The sequence below is a fragment of the Cyanistes caeruleus genome, chromosome 1 (assembly GCF_971803275.1).
Source record: "Cyanistes caeruleus chromosome 1, bCyaCae1.hap1.1, whole genome shotgun sequence".
Classification (NCBI taxonomy): Eukaryota; Metazoa; Chordata; class Aves; order Passeriformes; family Paridae; genus Cyanistes; species Cyanistes caeruleus.
In genome coordinates, this window is record NC_141701.1 from 128,532,714 (window position 1) to 128,549,240 (window position 16,527).

At 38.1% G+C, this 16,527-nt stretch overlaps 1 protein-coding gene and 1 non-coding gene across 3 annotated transcripts in view; one reads left to right on the plus strand and one right to left on the minus strand.

Annotated features, from left to right (window-relative positions):
• The first annotated feature begins 208 nt into the window (after positions 1 to 208).
• TRNAN-GUU (transfer RNA asparagine (anticodon GUU)) lies at positions 209 to 282 on the plus strand. The gene has a single exon. It is a non-coding gene; the product is annotated as a tRNA-Asn (tRNA).
• Positions 283 to 6,474: 6,192 nt separating this feature from the next.
• COL1A2 (collagen type I alpha 2 chain) overlaps positions 6,475 to 16,527 on the minus strand; it is a 38,975-nt gene continuing 28,922 nt past the window's right edge. For both annotated transcript variants that reach the window (XM_086857220.1, XM_086857229.1), the window contains 15 exons: positions 16,162 to 16,215; positions 16,023 to 16,076; positions 14,910 to 15,071; positions 14,088 to 14,195; positions 13,534 to 13,641; positions 12,554 to 12,607; positions 12,338 to 12,445; positions 12,072 to 12,125; positions 11,639 to 11,746; positions 10,864 to 10,917; positions 10,625 to 10,732; positions 9,965 to 10,211; positions 9,354 to 9,547; positions 7,482 to 7,724; positions 6,475 to 6,896 (listed from right to left, as the gene is read on the minus strand). In XM_086857220.1, coding sequence (XP_086713346.1) covers positions 6,750 to 6,896; positions 7,482 to 7,724; positions 9,354 to 9,547; positions 9,965 to 10,211; positions 10,625 to 10,732; positions 10,864 to 10,917; positions 11,639 to 11,746; positions 12,072 to 12,125; positions 12,338 to 12,445; positions 12,554 to 12,607; positions 13,534 to 13,641; positions 14,088 to 14,195; positions 14,910 to 15,071; positions 16,023 to 16,076; positions 16,162 to 16,215 — 1,803 coding nt within the window. In that variant the 3' untranslated portion in view covers positions 6,475 to 6,749. The remainder of the gene's footprint in view (positions 6,897 to 7,481; positions 7,725 to 9,353; positions 9,548 to 9,964; positions 10,212 to 10,624; positions 10,733 to 10,863; positions 10,918 to 11,638; positions 11,747 to 12,071; positions 12,126 to 12,337; positions 12,446 to 12,553; positions 12,608 to 13,533; positions 13,642 to 14,087; positions 14,196 to 14,909; positions 15,072 to 16,022; positions 16,077 to 16,161; positions 16,216 to 16,527) is intronic.

Below are 16,527 nucleotides of genomic sequence, written 5' to 3' on the forward strand. Positions count from 1 at the left end.
TCCATAACCACAGTGCAAGCTTTGCAGTGTTTGTGCAGCACTATAAGCACTTCTGGCTGCCAGCAATGCAGATGCCATGTGATGACCATGTTCTCTTTTAGCATCTCTGCACTAAATCCCTGATACTTGAAATCAATGTTTTTAGGAACACAAATTTATTTTGGGTAGGAAAAATATTTTTTCTTATGAAGATTCCAGTGCCGAGGAAGTCTCTGTGGCGCAATCGGTAAGCGCGTTCGGCTGTTAACCGAAAGGTTGGTGGTTCGAGCCCACCCAGGGACGTGTGTTTCATTTTCCTCTTCCATGGCATGGGGTTGGAACCAGATAACCTTGAGGTCCCTTCCAAACCTAGCCATTCTGTGAAATTTTAGACATATAGAATTCTCTGTTTAGCCTCAGGTTCACTGAAACCGTAGTTTGCTGAAGTATCAGCAATGGGTTAACAGACTAAAATATTTCCATGCATCATTATTTAAAAATGAAATTGCATAGAAATCATTTCATTTTAGCCAAATATTCCCTATTCTGTCATATTTGTTTGTCTAAAAATATAGAAATTTTGAATTCATTATTCATGAAGGCATGCTGTTCTAAATTTCAGAGCTTCAGGTTGTAAAAGGCTACGCGTTCAACTAAAAGATGTGTTAAGCTTCATAACCATACTAAGAAACAGAGGAAGGAGTCAGTAGAGATCAATGAAAATAGTCTCCATAATGTGTCTGGGTAGTGCATTTTCATGTGAGTGGAAAAGGGTTAAAGAAGTTGTACAGAAAAAGCTCACAGAAAATAGCTACTGAATTGTTGCATATGAAATTTCCACAGTATTTATGTAGACTTAACATAGAGAATGGATTTTTAGACTAAACTTCTGCAGCAGAGGATAAATAGAACATGAGAACATTGCTATGGACCAGGAAAGGTGGTGTGAGAGAAACTGAGTTAATCCATAGGTCAGTCCTTGGCCCATAATTTTATTAGCAGGGTGTCATACCTGAAATGAATACCCAAGCCTTATTACAACGAAGAGATCTATAAGATCCTGATGTACAGACAACAGTACATTACGCTGGAGATGGTAATATCATTGTATATAGGGCCAGAGAAACATTGCCTTAAACACGACCAGGGTGTTAGAAACAGCATTTTTTACTCTTGGGTGTGCTTGTCAGAATACATATTTAATGGTTAACTTGTGGGAGGGTGGTCAATGGGGGTTAGGAATGTAGTTCCTGAATCACCAGGAGAGTCGAAGTGCTCATTCTCCCTAAGCAGCTGAGGGCATCCCAGCACTGGAGGAGGGAGATGAAATGTGGGTTCCTCTCACCTGCAGCAAGTACAAGGACACTGTCATCTGTAGGCAAAAACCACCAGCTCATCTTGCACAGGTCTAATTCTTAACCTTAACTCTTAATCTCCAGAAAATTGGAGACCACTAACGAAAAGAATAGTTTCTAAGGTTACAGGAACTACATGAAATAAAGTATTTAAAACTGTACTCCAGAATCACATATGAAAATCTTCAAAGGACTTCTTTTATCTGTCTGTATCTGTTGTACCTATGTGCATCTCTTGTATCTATATGAGAATTGAAGTAGAGGAGAGGAATGAAGTAAAACTGTATTTTCTAGTCTTTGTCTACTGTGAGGCAGGTGCTCTTCACAGATGTGGTTTGTTCTCTTTGCTCTTTCTGAGAAGAATAAGCAAATGTCCTTTGGATCTCAGTGCAGAATCTGAGGAACCAATAATTTTGGCTATTGTAAGCTTCTGTAGGAATTGGAATTTTAAGTGACTGTGGGAAAGCAAATATGGTATAGAGGCAGGTACAGACAGCCATAATAGCAGTGGATGTTCTTTTGAATGGAGGAATTAGTCTTACTCCCTGTTAAATGCTGAAAGGTGAAAATAAATGAGAAGGTAGCTCATTATTAAGTAGAAACTGTAATGAAAAACATTTTTCCCAAATTAAGTCAGGCTATGTTTGGGTGATTCCTCTTGTCACACATTCTAGGCACTGTTGTAGAGAATATAGTGGGATATATTGGGAGCAGAGACTTACACCTTGAGATGTTAAATACCTTAACCAAAATGTAGTGGTAAATCCTTTGGATAAAATTGCCCAGAAAAACTTACAGTCATTATGGAGGAAGGATGTAATGAAGAAAACCCCTTTACATCACATACATAGAGAAGATAATTTCAGAGTCATAGAACCTGACAACTAAAGGAGTAAATCTAATTATTGTCCTTTATTTTTGTGCTCTGAGTGAGCCTGCAGTTTGCAGCCAAGAGCTTTCCTGTTTGGATGAGTGTTCTCCTCATATGTTACTGCACATTTAGGGTGAATTCTGATGCTGACATTTTGAAGAAATAGCCTATAGGATAGTCTTGGCACAGGAGATTTTGACAGCAACAACCCTGAGATTAGCTCAGTTGCTTAGAGCATGGTGCTAATAACACCACAGTTGTGGGTTTGATACCTCTATGGGCCATTTACTTAAGAGTTGGACTAGATGATCCTTGAAAATCTCTTCCAATTCAGAATATTTTGTAACTTTAAACTTGACAGTGAATTCGGGAATAAAAGCCCTAGGAAAAGCCTTCAGGGGCTGGTAATTAGTGTGTGAGTCAGTAGGTGGTGCACAACAGCTATGAAAATGTTGGAGAACTGCTCTGCTGTTTCACTGTGTCTTCAGAATTTGGAAAAAGTTTCATTTCACCTGAAGGTCTAATTTCTGTAGCTTGAACATAGTAAAACATTGATAATTATTGGAATTTATTATATGTATATATTTATTATATGCATTTCAAATGCTTGTGTTCAAAATAATATTCAAATTATGTGTTTTGTTTGTTTTGATAGTTATATTTGCCTTCATGAGAAACATAATTTCCCGAGTAGTTGGACTGTGTACGTAAGCATGGATTCATGTGTAGGAAATTTTTCTCCTGTAATATCCAACCACATGTTTTCCTGGAAAGTACAAATAAATTCCAGCCTTAAAATATAAACATACAGTAATTTCTTTGTTTAGACACTCTAGATTGCATTTATTATGCATCTGAGATTCATGGGAGAGTCCTATAAAAAATAGTGTATTTCTAATGAGCTCAGAATGAGGCACAAGTAACGCTAAATGAATTAGTGGGTTACTTCTGTTTGCATGTCTAATAGCTTTGTTTAAGCTTGCTCATTGGAATTGGATACATGATTCTAACACTGTAAAACACTGCATCAAGAGGGTAGTAGAGAGGCAGATTCTAGGAGATCCTGTCTGAAACCACAACAAGAAAACTAATCAAAAGTCACGTCAAAAGCTTCAGCTTAAACCTGAGTGGTGGAAGTGTAGATATGTTGTCTGTTAATGTTTTGTCACTCGCCTGTATTAAAGGATATTTCTCTGTAGCACAGTATTCATATTTTAGACTGACAAACTCAGATCCTGAAGATAATTGGCAGTGGCTAGTGTTTCTCCCTATGGGGCTGCACAGTTACAAATGCCCTTCTAGAGCTGTGCTACATGGTTTGAGCTTCTTTTTGCTCCATGTCGGTCCCATTGGTGTTCTCCTTGCCTCTAGTTTTTACTCACTTAGTCCATATTAATGCAAAAGCACATGCTACAGAGAGCCCAATGTGCTGCCAGCTGAGCCTGCTGCAACAGGAAACTGCGTGGATACAAAAAGAAATATTTGTACTAGAGACATCAGAAGTCAGTTTAGATACAATTTGAAGTACATACTGACAGGAGCCTTTTCATCTCTGTCCATCTCCTGGGGGGAGGGTGTAAGAGAAGCTGATAGAAGCTATTTATTAATCACACAGGTGAGGGTCATCAGTCACACAGATTCCAGGGAGGAAAATGGTCTGAATGCTGCAGTACTTTGGTTTGCACAATTGTATCACAACCGAGCACTACACGTCAGCTGTCTCTCCACCCGGCTTTACAGAGCTTCTCCAGCAATTCTGTTCCCACTGGCACAGCCAGGGCTTGCTACAAACTTTGCCTTCCACCCAGTTACTCCAGCTGTTTTCCTTTCCTTCCAAGATTCTTGTTACAAATGTAAACTTTAATCTATTGTTTTAGCTAATTTATGATACTACTCTAGATATATTGATAATGAAATTCTCCAAAGTTAACATTTATAGGGAGGTCAGAGCACTCCCAAAAATAATTAAGATCACTTTACCAGAAGTATATTCAATGTCTTATATTCCCAAAACTAGACAATATTAAGGCTCTCTGCCCTGTCTGCCATTTATCTTTTATTTTTGGCTATGACCTTTGAAAAATAGTTTCTTCAATATCATACATAGCATAAGTAAAATACTTGATCACGCAGTAAATTCTGATAAGCTGAAAACCTGCAAGTAAGACTGAATATCTTTCCAGTGCTAATGAGGCTGGAATTTGTGAGGTAGACACTATATATTTTACCAGGTTTAATTTCCAAATGAGGCTGCCTTTGGGGCAAAGATCTGAAACACATAATTTGGATGTTGTCAGTGAGCTGGTAGAAAGTGTTTTCTGCCTAGGAGGACATGCCATGGAATAGATCACAGAGAGCAAAGGAGAAATCAGAAGATGACAAAAGGAGACAGTGTTTGCTAGGTGTAGTTTCCCTTCTAAACTCAAGTGCTCCTTTAACTGTGGTTTGGTTTTTTTTTCTCCCCAGGCAACAAAGGGCCACCTCCCTATCCTAGCAATAACCTTTTCATACTTTATAGTGAATTGCATAACCTGAGGGACAAAATTTTAGCTTTTCGGTCCATGTAGGAACTTCCTGTCTTGTAGTTAATCCATACGAGTAAAGTCTTTACTGTTTTCAAATATTGAATTACTCTTTTTAGAACTACAAACTTATTTTGAAATGATAAAAAAATGCTTAAAATAAAAATATTTTAAGAACCATCATGGTCCAATGAAAAAATGCAGGTATTTATCTACAGTATGTTTTACTCAGTGAAGAAAAAATGGGCTATATTTCATCATGGAAATTCCCATTTTACTCATTCAACACACAGCTGCAGGAATATAGCAGCTGCACTTAAGATCATGTTTTGGTATTTGCCTTATTTTCTTTAATCAGTTCATTGCAAGCAAGAACGACAACAACAAAAAAGTCTTCAGAAACAGATTTTAGTGCTTATTCCCCCTTGCACCATTGGGAGCTGCCTTCAGACAGCTGCTAATCTTTGGAGTGGTGCTTTCTTCAGGGGACTTCATTCTGGATATTTTCTTCATGCCTCTCTTTGGGGGTTCTGGCTGGCCATCTCACCTCTTGCCTTACATGCTTTTGCTGTTGTCTTCATGGTCCTCTGTGGGTTCTCTCAAGCACCTTCCTCATCACAAAAACATGGCTGTTGGAATTACAGTTTATTTAGGGTTTTTTCATTTTTAGGTCTGAGAAGTCTTTGCTTCTCATTGTGTTTTTTGTGACAGAAAATTATTAATGTTAGAAAAAGCATCCCATACACAACTGAATAAACTCCAAGGGCCTACCAAACACTGACCTTCCTGACAAAACAACTAAATTTGAGATTCTTGGCTTCTGCACATTCTTTCTAAAGTGCACAGGCCCAGTTTTGCTCATTACAGCACAGCATCAGCCAGCACAGCTCTATCAACAGCCAGGAGCTTTCCATCCTCACGTGAAAGACAAAACCTTCATTTCCCTTCCACCTTTAAGTGAGATGATGATCCTTCTTGCAGACATTAATCCTACTTAGTATTTGGAAAAAAGGAAGGAATTATTTCTGCTTCTGAACTTCTCATACTATGAGGCACAGAGTTACTGTATGAGTTTCTTAGAACTTTTCAAAAGTTAGTGTTGCAGTCAAGTAGACAGTCACACCCTTGAGAGAGTTGTAGGCAATCTTTTGAGGCTTTAAAAAAATGTTTTATAGCAACATGCTAACAGTATTGTAAGATCTGGGTTTGAGAATCACCTATGCATCTAAGCAAGTAATTCATTAAATAGTTTCTTTTGGAACACTGGACATGCTTTATTTCATTTTTTTTTCACAATTTATTTAAACATCTCACATATACAAAATACATTTTCTTTCTTTTTTTGAGAAATGATGATTTTTTTTTACCCATAGTAGAAGGTGGAAATGAAATTTGAAAGCAGGAACACCTGATTTTGGAGGAAGACATAGAAGAAGAAGAAAAATTATCCACATGCTTAAGCTGTGGGTGAGACAGGACATCCTAAATTTTAAGACAGACTTCAAAGAAACAGAGAAGCAATACTTTAAATGCTACTAGCACCATCAAAGTTCAAGTATTGGAAAGATACTTTGTAATTATGTAATTAGCACCACTGTACTTTGAGTGGAACTGAAGTACCTCAGATCACAGGGAGAAGTTCCTACAAAAGATGTGGATCACTCTTGATTTAGTGTATGAGGTAGTTTAAACCTTTGGAAGTCATGGATTTAAACTTCCTCTGTGGAAGATATTCAAAGGCCACAAGTGGTGCAAACTTTCATGACTTTTTATTTTGCTTTTTTTTTCTTTACAAAGGTTGACATTTCCCAAAACAAGGTGTTAAATCTTGAAAGACTTCCAAGTCCATTTGGGGCTGTATTAAATTTCATTGCACAATGCTCCAATCAATTCTTCTCCTTCTCTTTCGCCCAGAGTTTAAGCAAGTAGATGAACAGAAGAAATGGAAGGAGTCAGCTTTCATTATAAAAAGAAATGACAAGAGAATAATTTGGGAGAGGCTTTAAGTTAATTTTAGTTCATTCATTTAAAACAGACTGGGCCAATGTCCAAACCGAATTCTTGGTCAGCGCCGCCAATATCCAAAGGTGCAATGTCAAGAATGGGCAAGCGGGATGGCTTATTTGTTCTGTATTCAATGATTGTTTTGCCCCATTCGTTGTTCTTTCTCTGTAAGAGAAGATTGATTGCAATTGTTATTGCATTGTTCACAGTATTAAGAATTGTTTCATCTGAATGAATAACTTCTGAAATAATTTAATATGAATTTTGCTTCTATTATTTGCAAATAAGATACCCATATCCAACTACTTAGATCTCCAATACAGAGAAAATATTTACTTGAATCTTCTGTAGTCCTATGTGATGCCATATACAAGCTACCATATTAGTCACATGGATGTTAGATCCTAAGAGAATCCTGCCTGATTGTTTCAGGACTTAAGAGATCCTGCCCCTCCCATAGCTTGTGCACTGTTTTCTTAGCAATCTTCTGTTTACATAGAATTTGGATCTAGTCCCTCTGAAAACCATTTTTTTGGCCACATGTACAGTACAACATAGGATGTGTTTGTAACCTCTTCCTTCCCACATGTTAAGGATCTGCTATGGTCGGGTTTGTAGGCTATGTATCTTCACCAGTAAAATTTTGCTGGTTTTCCCAATAATCTAATTCTTAATTGAAGCACAACTCTATCCCTAATCACATGCTTAGGCCGGGGCAGTCACCATGCCCGTGGTTTCTGCATTACTTACAGAGCAGCCATCCTCGAGAACACTGAAGGTGAATCTGCTGTTGCCTTCAGCTCGTAGTTCAACATCGTTGGATCCCTGCAGCACAACAGCCTTTTTAAGGTTGCCAGTTTCTGCATCCATGTAGGCAATGCTGTTCTTGCAGTGGTAGGTGATGTTCTGGGAGGCATGGTTGGCCAGCAGACGCATGAAGGCGAGTTGGGTGGCCATATCCTTTGAGGTCACTCCTTCACTGTTGTATTCAAACTGAAAAACAGAAAGGAACCCAGTCAGTTGTATTGCTGGGGAAAGGAGGATGCTCGTAATAAAAATGTGTGATAGCTGCTCTAGGCTCCTGGTTTCAGCTAGGGTAGAGTGAATTTCTTCTCAGTTGTTGATACAGTGCTGTGTTTTGGATTTGGAATGAGAATGGTGTTGAAAGCACACTGATGTTTTGGATTTTGCTAAGTCATGATTACCCTAAATCAAGGACTCTTTTTCTTTTGTGGCTCATGCTCTGCCAGTGAGGAGGTGTGCAAAAGAAACTGGGAGGGAGCAAAGCTGTGACAGATGACCTAGGTTGACCAAACACCATAAAAAATCATGCCCAGTATATAAACTGGGATGAAGTAACCTAAATGGGCGGCCAATCTGGGTTCAGGAAGAAGGCGGGTCTGGTACCAGTCAGCAGCAATGTCATTGTGCATCACTTATTGTTTTCCTTTTCATTATCATTATTATTTACCATTGTTACTGTATTTTATTTTCAATTATTATTAAAACTTATGTTTTTATCTCAGCATGCCAGTTTTACTTTGATACTTTGATACCTCACCCTTCTATGGGGGTGAACTGGGGGGAAGGGAGAGGGAGTTGGGCAAGTGGCAGTGGTACCTAATTTCTATCTGAGTTTAAACCATGACAGCCAGGAACTTTGCAAAAAAGTATCAAAAGTCTGCAATCACTTTTCCATTGCCACTCCAGAAGTAAAGATCATAAAACAGAAGTAGAAGGAGGTACACTGACAACCAGACATGAGTGGATGTAGTTAAACATGCAGTAGAGTTCTGTTCCAAGATACGGTGTTAACAGTTTATATGGATTCAGAGACAAGATCAGATACGCTCAAGGAAGACAATCTACTGTTTCCACAGCTACACACAAACAATCCCTGTCTCAATAAAACTGTGAAACATTTTTTGATAGAATTTTGAAATTTTTTTTAATGTAATAGTCTGTAGTACAAATGTTTTCTTCACTCTCATATTCTTTTTACAGCATCTACTTTTAGCCACTCTAAGAAACAGGACCCTAGACTGCTCTGATCCAATGTGATTATATCTCATCTTAGATTTTATTTAAGAATGATGTAATTAATCTCCTTAGCTGTACAAAAGTGATGTATTTGCAATTTTCTGGGACAGTGTCTAACATGCAACTAGTAGTTCTTGGTTTTACTAGCACCAACAATTCTGAATGTTATGGTATGCACTCAGAATCTCTGATGTGTAATATAAATATCTTTCCAGGAATAGTGTTGAATGCATTTTATGTAACAAATATCAATTCAAAAGACTGATGTTTTTCTTATTTTTTCAGACATTTTTCTGGACTATCTTTATATGAACCATATTATAGTCCAGGCTTCCCTTTGCAATGACCACTAGTCAGGCTGAATTGGTCCTTTGCAGATATCAAGAAAAGTTAGAACAATACTGAGAAGTACTTTTAACAAACTGATCTAAACTAGAATCAGAACTGTATACCCTTGAGATAAAAGGTAGCTTTTTCCCCCCTGAAGAACTTAATTTATCTGCTTGCTTCCTGAGAGTCAGTGTATTGGGAACTCTTCAGACAGTGCTGTAGGAAACAATCACCCTGCCATACATCACTTACCTGGCTACCACCATTGAGTGTTTCACCAAACCAAATGTGCTGCTTCTTGTCCTTGGGATTCTTGTTGATATACCAGTTCTTAGCAGGAATATTGTCAGGGTTGGCATAGATGCAAGTCTCACCATTGGAAAAATCACAGTATGCTCTAATGGCATCTGCAGTGCAGCCTTGGTTGGGATCAATCCAGTAGAAGCCTGTCATTGAGGGAAGAAATGTGAACAGTGGTTCACTCAGCATAAACTTTGCATTCAGTTCATATTCACTTGTCTGATATAGGAACTCAGGCCATAAATATCACAGCTAGGTGCAATATTAAGGTGATAAGTGGGATACAGATATTTTGGATTATTAATGTATAAGAAACTGTACTTGAAAGCAAGGGTTAAATATTTTTGTATTACTTTGGAAAATTATTGCAATAATGTACAACAATATATACAAAGAGCTTTTCAGGATGTAACTGTATCTATTTTCATTGGAGACAGAAAGAACTGTTTCACTGGTCGTTTAGTATGTTTTCCACATGGCCAAGAATACCTTCCATTGAAGAAAGCTAATGCCCTGGATGTGCTCCCTGAGCCAGAAACAGCAAACATCTGGCACTAACATACCGCTGCTCCATTCTGGGTGGCTAAGTCTGAGGTCACGACAGGTGCGAGCTGGGTTCTTTCTGGAGCCTTCTGGGGTCAGCAGGGTCTCAATTTGGTTGTTAAGTGTTTTCAGAGTGGCATCAACTTCATAATCCTTGGGTCTGAGAGAAGGCTGATCCGCCCGGTAGTATTCTGCATCAAAGCCAACTTCATATCCACCACCATTGGGGCCAGGGGGGCCGGGGGGACCAGGAGGACCAGGAGGACCCTGAAGTTTTCAAAGGCAGCAGACAAAAAGCATTCTGTTAGAGATATGGTGCTTTTAATGAAATGCTTCTATGTATGTATAGTCCTGGTTAACTCTCTCAGCTCTAATAGGAGGCAGCACACATGGATTGCCCTGCGGTGACTGCAGTGAGTTGAAGCAGTGGAAGATGCACAGTGCAGGACTACGACACTTCCTTTGTGTATTTTCCTTCTGGCCATAAGGAGTGAACAAAGCCTTTTAGCTTTGTTAATGTTTAATGTCTATTAAACATTTCCCTAATATTAAATACCTTTTTTTTAAGAAATAAAGCCAGGTGCATTATTAAACTGCTAGGATTCTGAAGTGATGTAATTACTAGGTTTATAGTGTAACATGAATGTGTTAGATCAACAACAAAAAAAGGCTATACTCACAGCAGGACCTTGGCTACCATGAGAGCCACGCACACCAGCAGGGCCAATAGGTCCAGGGAGACCATTGCGACCATCTTTACCAGGAGGACCAGAAGGACCAGGTGGACCCTAAAAGGAAATTTGAACAGTTTAAATGGCAGTAAAAATGCTAAAAATATGGATTCACATGGATGGGAGCATACATATAGATTGCACAAAGAGAGTGGGAGTTATTTGAAGATATTCTGAAATTCACATACCCTTGGGCCAGCAGGGCCGGTGTTACCAGGAGGACCTTGATCACCATGTTGGCCCTATTGGGAAAGATACACAGTCATCAAAAAAAGAGGAGTGGAACATGTTTGTGTTTGCTTGATTGTAATATGTAATGTGTGTTTGGGCTCAGAGAATGGGAATATAGGGCTAATGACATTTATTAGTGGAGTTAGGGTATAAAATACTTGTTCTGGGAAGAGAGGAGAGAGGGCAATATATATTTAAGAGTAAAACCTATAAAATTCTTTATATTACATATATACATATAAAATAAAATTCTTTATATTGTTTCTTCTGATCTTCAGAGAAGGCTTTAAAATAAAAGTCAGAATTTCTAAAGTTGGTACCCAAATTTAAAGGGAAGAAAAACCACAAATTACTTTGTTCTTTCTGAGATAAAAGTTTTACAATTTCTGGCCAAAATAAGGAATAATGCTAAAACAAAGGGAGAAGACTTTTTAATTCTTTGCTAGCCAAATGCAATTGAGCTTCAATGGGATCAATGGTAGTCACAGTTCTAATGCCAATACCAGAATTTGCCATTTTGTACAAAAAAGGTGAATGTTAAAGAGACTGTTTATGACTTCAGTTAAAAAGTCCTGCAGAGTGGAGTAAGTGGTATTTACATGCTGTATTGTACATATATAATTCCTTGGTAGTGTGACTTTATTTTGGTTTTTTTGCTCTTTATATATATTTTTTCATTATTATTTTTAATATATATGTATATAAATAAAACCCTGAAAATAATTTACTTACAGCAAGACCAGGAAGACCCTGCAATCCATTGTGTCCCTTCAAGCCAGGCAGACCTCTAGGACCCTTATCACCAGGTAGACCTTTCTCACCACGTGGACCTTGTGGGCCCTAGGAAGGGATATAGGTGTCAAAGGAATAAATTAGAAGGCTTCAAGAACATACTCCTGTCCAAGCAAGAATTAAGTGTAATATTCTACATTAAGCCATATCTCAATATATATAATGGACATAACCTTAAATAACCGAGGAAGAGTACCAATCCCAAAAGCTTCATGATTGATCCCACAAAAGAGAATTCTAACTGAGATTCTAAGTTCCTAAATATTTTCAGGTCCTTAAGCATTACTTTTTGGGCCCCTTGATCATAGTTATTGATAAAGCATGTTTTCTTTTCTTGCACCAATGTGATAATGTATTTAAAAATCGGACTTACAGCAAGACCTCTTGGACCAAAAGCACCAGCAGGACCAACAACACCAGCAGGGCCCTAAAACAGGAATAGAGAATACATGTCACTGCTTTATATTGCTCTAATGAAGGTTCCATGCTCAATGCATCTCTGGAGAAAGTGAAGTAATTATCTATGCATTGTAGAGGTGGGATGTACTTTGTATGTATGTATATATATGATAGACAAGTCTTAGTCCTCTTAGGCCTTAATCCAGAAGGCTAAGGTATACCATCATCTCATTGACTTACGGGTTCACCACGGTTTCCAGGCTTTCCAGAAGGACCAACTTGGCCATGAGGACCAGGAGCACCCAGAGCACCACTGGGACCAGGATTACCAGGAGCACCACGCTCACCCTGGGAACAAAGGAATGCAACAGGAGACACGTGGTATTATTACTGACTTATACATATTGGAATATTTCTTCCATAAAAATGAAGTAAAAGAAAAAAGAAACAAGTTACCTTGAAACCAGGAGCACCATCACGGCCTGGAGGACCATCATTTCCAGGATTGCCCTATGAAAATACCGTGAAAAAAGTTACTAAATTCCATCACCTTTCATCTCACACAGAACTGTCTCAGTCTAATTGCTTACAGTGAGAGTAAGAAGATATTGAGAGAAGACAATATAAATTTTAAAGACAAAAAATCTCTTCCTTACACATGCCATTCTCAAATGCCTTAAATATACTAATGTTCTCAGAAATGGTCTTCAAATATATTAGGTTTTAAAAGTTAAGTAAGAAAAAAAATTACTGGGCTTTGCAACATTTCTCTAAATGAAAAGGCTAAGACAACAGTGGTCTTCAGTTGCTTGCACTCTTTTAACTTTCTTTTTGGATGAAAAATGCCAGTGGAAGGAAAAGAACCTAAACAATAGCCACAACTATATTACTTTGCTGTGGTACTTCACAAGATTAAATGCTTTAATTTTTGAATGTTAATTTCACTTCAGCACTTATGCTATGTCAAAAAACCCCTTTTCCTTCAGAAAATTCCAGTGAAAGAAAGTTTGGGATTTTAAAATTATTATTCTCTGTTCTCTTTGAAATCTTGCAAAGTCTCTGCAAGATTTTTATTAACAATGTATTAACTACACTTCAAGTTATCAAATAAGCTTCCCTGATAAGGCTGCAATTTTTATACTTTCATGAAAGATACATATGTTCCCCACTCCACCTTTCTTGGCATTTAATTAAAAGTGAAAAGATTCTGGGAGTGACTTTAGGATGTATTTCAAACACAATTTGTGCTGTAAAAACTCTGTCACCTAGTTGGGCATAGGAATCTGTGTCTATAAAAATCCTGATACAATTTCCTCTGAAGACATTGTACAAGTTTGCTAGCAGAACAGCCTCCAGTTCCATCCACTTTTCCCAAGTATTTGTATTTGGATCAGAATAAAGGAAAAGCAACCTGAAGAGGATAAAAGACAGCTTACATCACGTCCAGCTTCACCAGGAGCACCATTTGGACCAGGAGAACCCACAGGACCAGAGGGACCACGGGCACCAGGAGGACCAGAAACACCCAGGGGACCAGGTTCACCCTAATACAGGAACAGTTGCAAGAAAATGTGACATTATAATACAACACAAACTTACAGAACATTAGCCTTATCTAAGAGCAACATTTCTCTGCAATGAGTTTGGGAATGAAAAAAAGAATCAGGACACCAGAAAAATACCTATCTATATCAAATGTTATCTTCATTCTAAATGTTACTATTAGAAACCTCTTAATATTTCTGACATTTCTGACATTCAGAAATTTGCTCACTTGCAGACAATTCTGGTTTGTCTGCAACAAGCCATAATTTCTTCCATTGATCTAGGTCTGGTAGGCTCATATCCTCTGTTTCCATCAGCAACAAGAAGAGCATAATCTGCATCTCCCTGGCTTCCCAGAAGATGGGACCTCATGGGTATGGGGTTTTTTTTTCATTTTTTTATTACATGCTATCTGTTTAAAGCAGTTAACTAATCATATACTCACTGTTGCTCCAGAGATGCCTGGAAGACCACGTTCTCCCCGAGAGCCAGGCAGACCAAGGATACCAGGAGCACCAAGAATACCCTGAGGACCTGGGGCACCAGGAGGACCCTATGACATGAAGAGAAAAATATTTATATTAATAGACAAAAATAAGTGTAACATACATACCAAAAAATGACACTGAAATTTCGTTCTCGGTTACAATTTCTGTAGACCACAGAAGAATTTTCTATAATTTTTTGTTGAGTAACAATTGTAGTATTTCACACAAGTGCTTACTTCAATAAGATAGAAACATGTATGGTTTTTTAAAAAGACAGTAATTCTGGATGTGAAAGCTTAAAGGTACTTAAAAGTAATTAATTTATTTGCATAATTGTAAGTCAAGCTGCGGACAGACAACTTTAACCTTGTGATTCCCACAAATCAGAGTTTTTGATGCAGCTATGAATTGAGATTGTTCTACATGGACATTCACAGGTTTCTTCTTTTTCTACCCATGAGGATCAATTTCAGAGCAGAAGATGTGCTTCCTTTTCTCAGACTAAACATCAATTTCTTCTGTAGTTAAAGATACAACTCACCACAAGAGAAAAAAAGAAAGAAAACCCTGACCCAGGGATCAGGTTCACTTTTTATGGCATGTTTGTCAAACATGCCTATAAACAATTGCCTGTGTCTCAGTGAACTTCTACTTAAAGGCTTTGCTAAATTTGTGGATGAAGTAGAAAAGCCCTTCACAAACACAGAAAGTATTTCAGAAGCCATAACATTTACATGAAGAGAAACATATTTAATGAGATGTGATACTCAGTAACTTACAGCAGCACCAGCCTCTCCAGATGGACCTTTCTCACCAGCAAAACCAGGTGGGCCAGCAATACCTTGTTCACCAGTGCGGCCAACTGGTCCAACATCACCACGTAGACCTCGAGGACCATCTTTGCCAGCTGGGCCAGGAGGACCAGGGGGACCAGTGATGCCCTAGGATTGAGTATGAATATGATATTGTTACAATACAAACCTGGGGATAACACAGATAAATTTCATTTTAAGTCCATGTGAAAAAACAGTCCATTGCAATAAGCAGGTCATCACCTGCTCGGAAGCAGCAACTTCTATTGCTTTGTTAGCAGTGGAAAGCTGGAAGCAGTAGAATTTTTTGACTGCTTTTTTTTTTTTTTTAACTCTGGGGCAGGTGAAAGTGGCAAAATTTGGTGGGAAAATATAGATCTGTCTCTTGTTGGAGACATTAATTGCAACTATAAAATCCATGAGAAAAAAAAACAAACAGTATCTTCAGTATTCAAGTAATTCAAGAGGATTATTTGTTTTGAATACTGGGAGTTAAAATTTATTTAAATCTAGAGTATCTAAGAAAAGATATGCCTTTTGGTAAAGACTGGAAACACCTTTGGAAAGAAAAAAACTACCATGTCAATCTAGAATGAGAATTTATTGCTGAAAAATAAAAAAAGATTCACATTCCAAAACACAGTGTGCTTGCCCTACTCAAGACAGGGGCTAGAACTGCAGGTACTTTAGAAAATGTAGACATAGGATAACCTTAACATTCTTCTGAAGATTGGACATGACCTTCTTATTCCACTCCATCAGGGGTAATTGCATAGCCATTGATTTGAACAAAAGCAAATAAACACAGGTTTTTGGAAATGGTTGGGTACTTCAAGACTTCCAACTTCAAGGGTTGGGTACTATGCCTAGTGATGCTTGATGGATTATGAAAACTCACAAATTAAATACATAGGTTGCACTCTGGGAGTTTGAACAATTAGATTTTTTTCTCATCCAATTCTGTAAGTGTCTGAGGTTATTTCAGTGCAATTACGATTCACATCAATGAAACAAAAGTTAGGATTATCCCTAAGAAACATCTGACTTATCTCCCATTAGAATTCTTCATTAGTTACTTACAGCAGGGCCAGGAGGACCAACTCTTCCAGCAGCACCAGGGAAACCAGTCATGCCCTAAAAACAAATTTGAAAATGAAGATTAGGTTTAATCTTTTCATGAAAAGCAACAATGTCAGTACATAAAAGCCTGAAGACTTACAGGAGGACCAGCATCACCACGGGGGCCAGCAGGTCCAGCAGCACCAGCGGGGCCCTAAGTAGAGAGGATTGAAAAAGAGATGGATCAAGCAAAGACAATTAATGCTCTCTATTTAGAATAAGAGCTCAGTCTCACTATTGTGAAAACTAAGGGTAATTTTTACACCAGCAGGAGGAGGACTGGGCCCAAAACCATGCTGCCTATCCTGATAATAGGGTATTAAATTCTCATAGACATTTTAAATTGGTATCATAAGGCCTGAGGAAAGTTGCATAAGGCATTTTTGAATCAGATTAATTTCCTTGCAAATGTTACATGCATCTAAACAGATCTGGAAGTCAAAATGTGAAAGCAGGGCAAAATCAT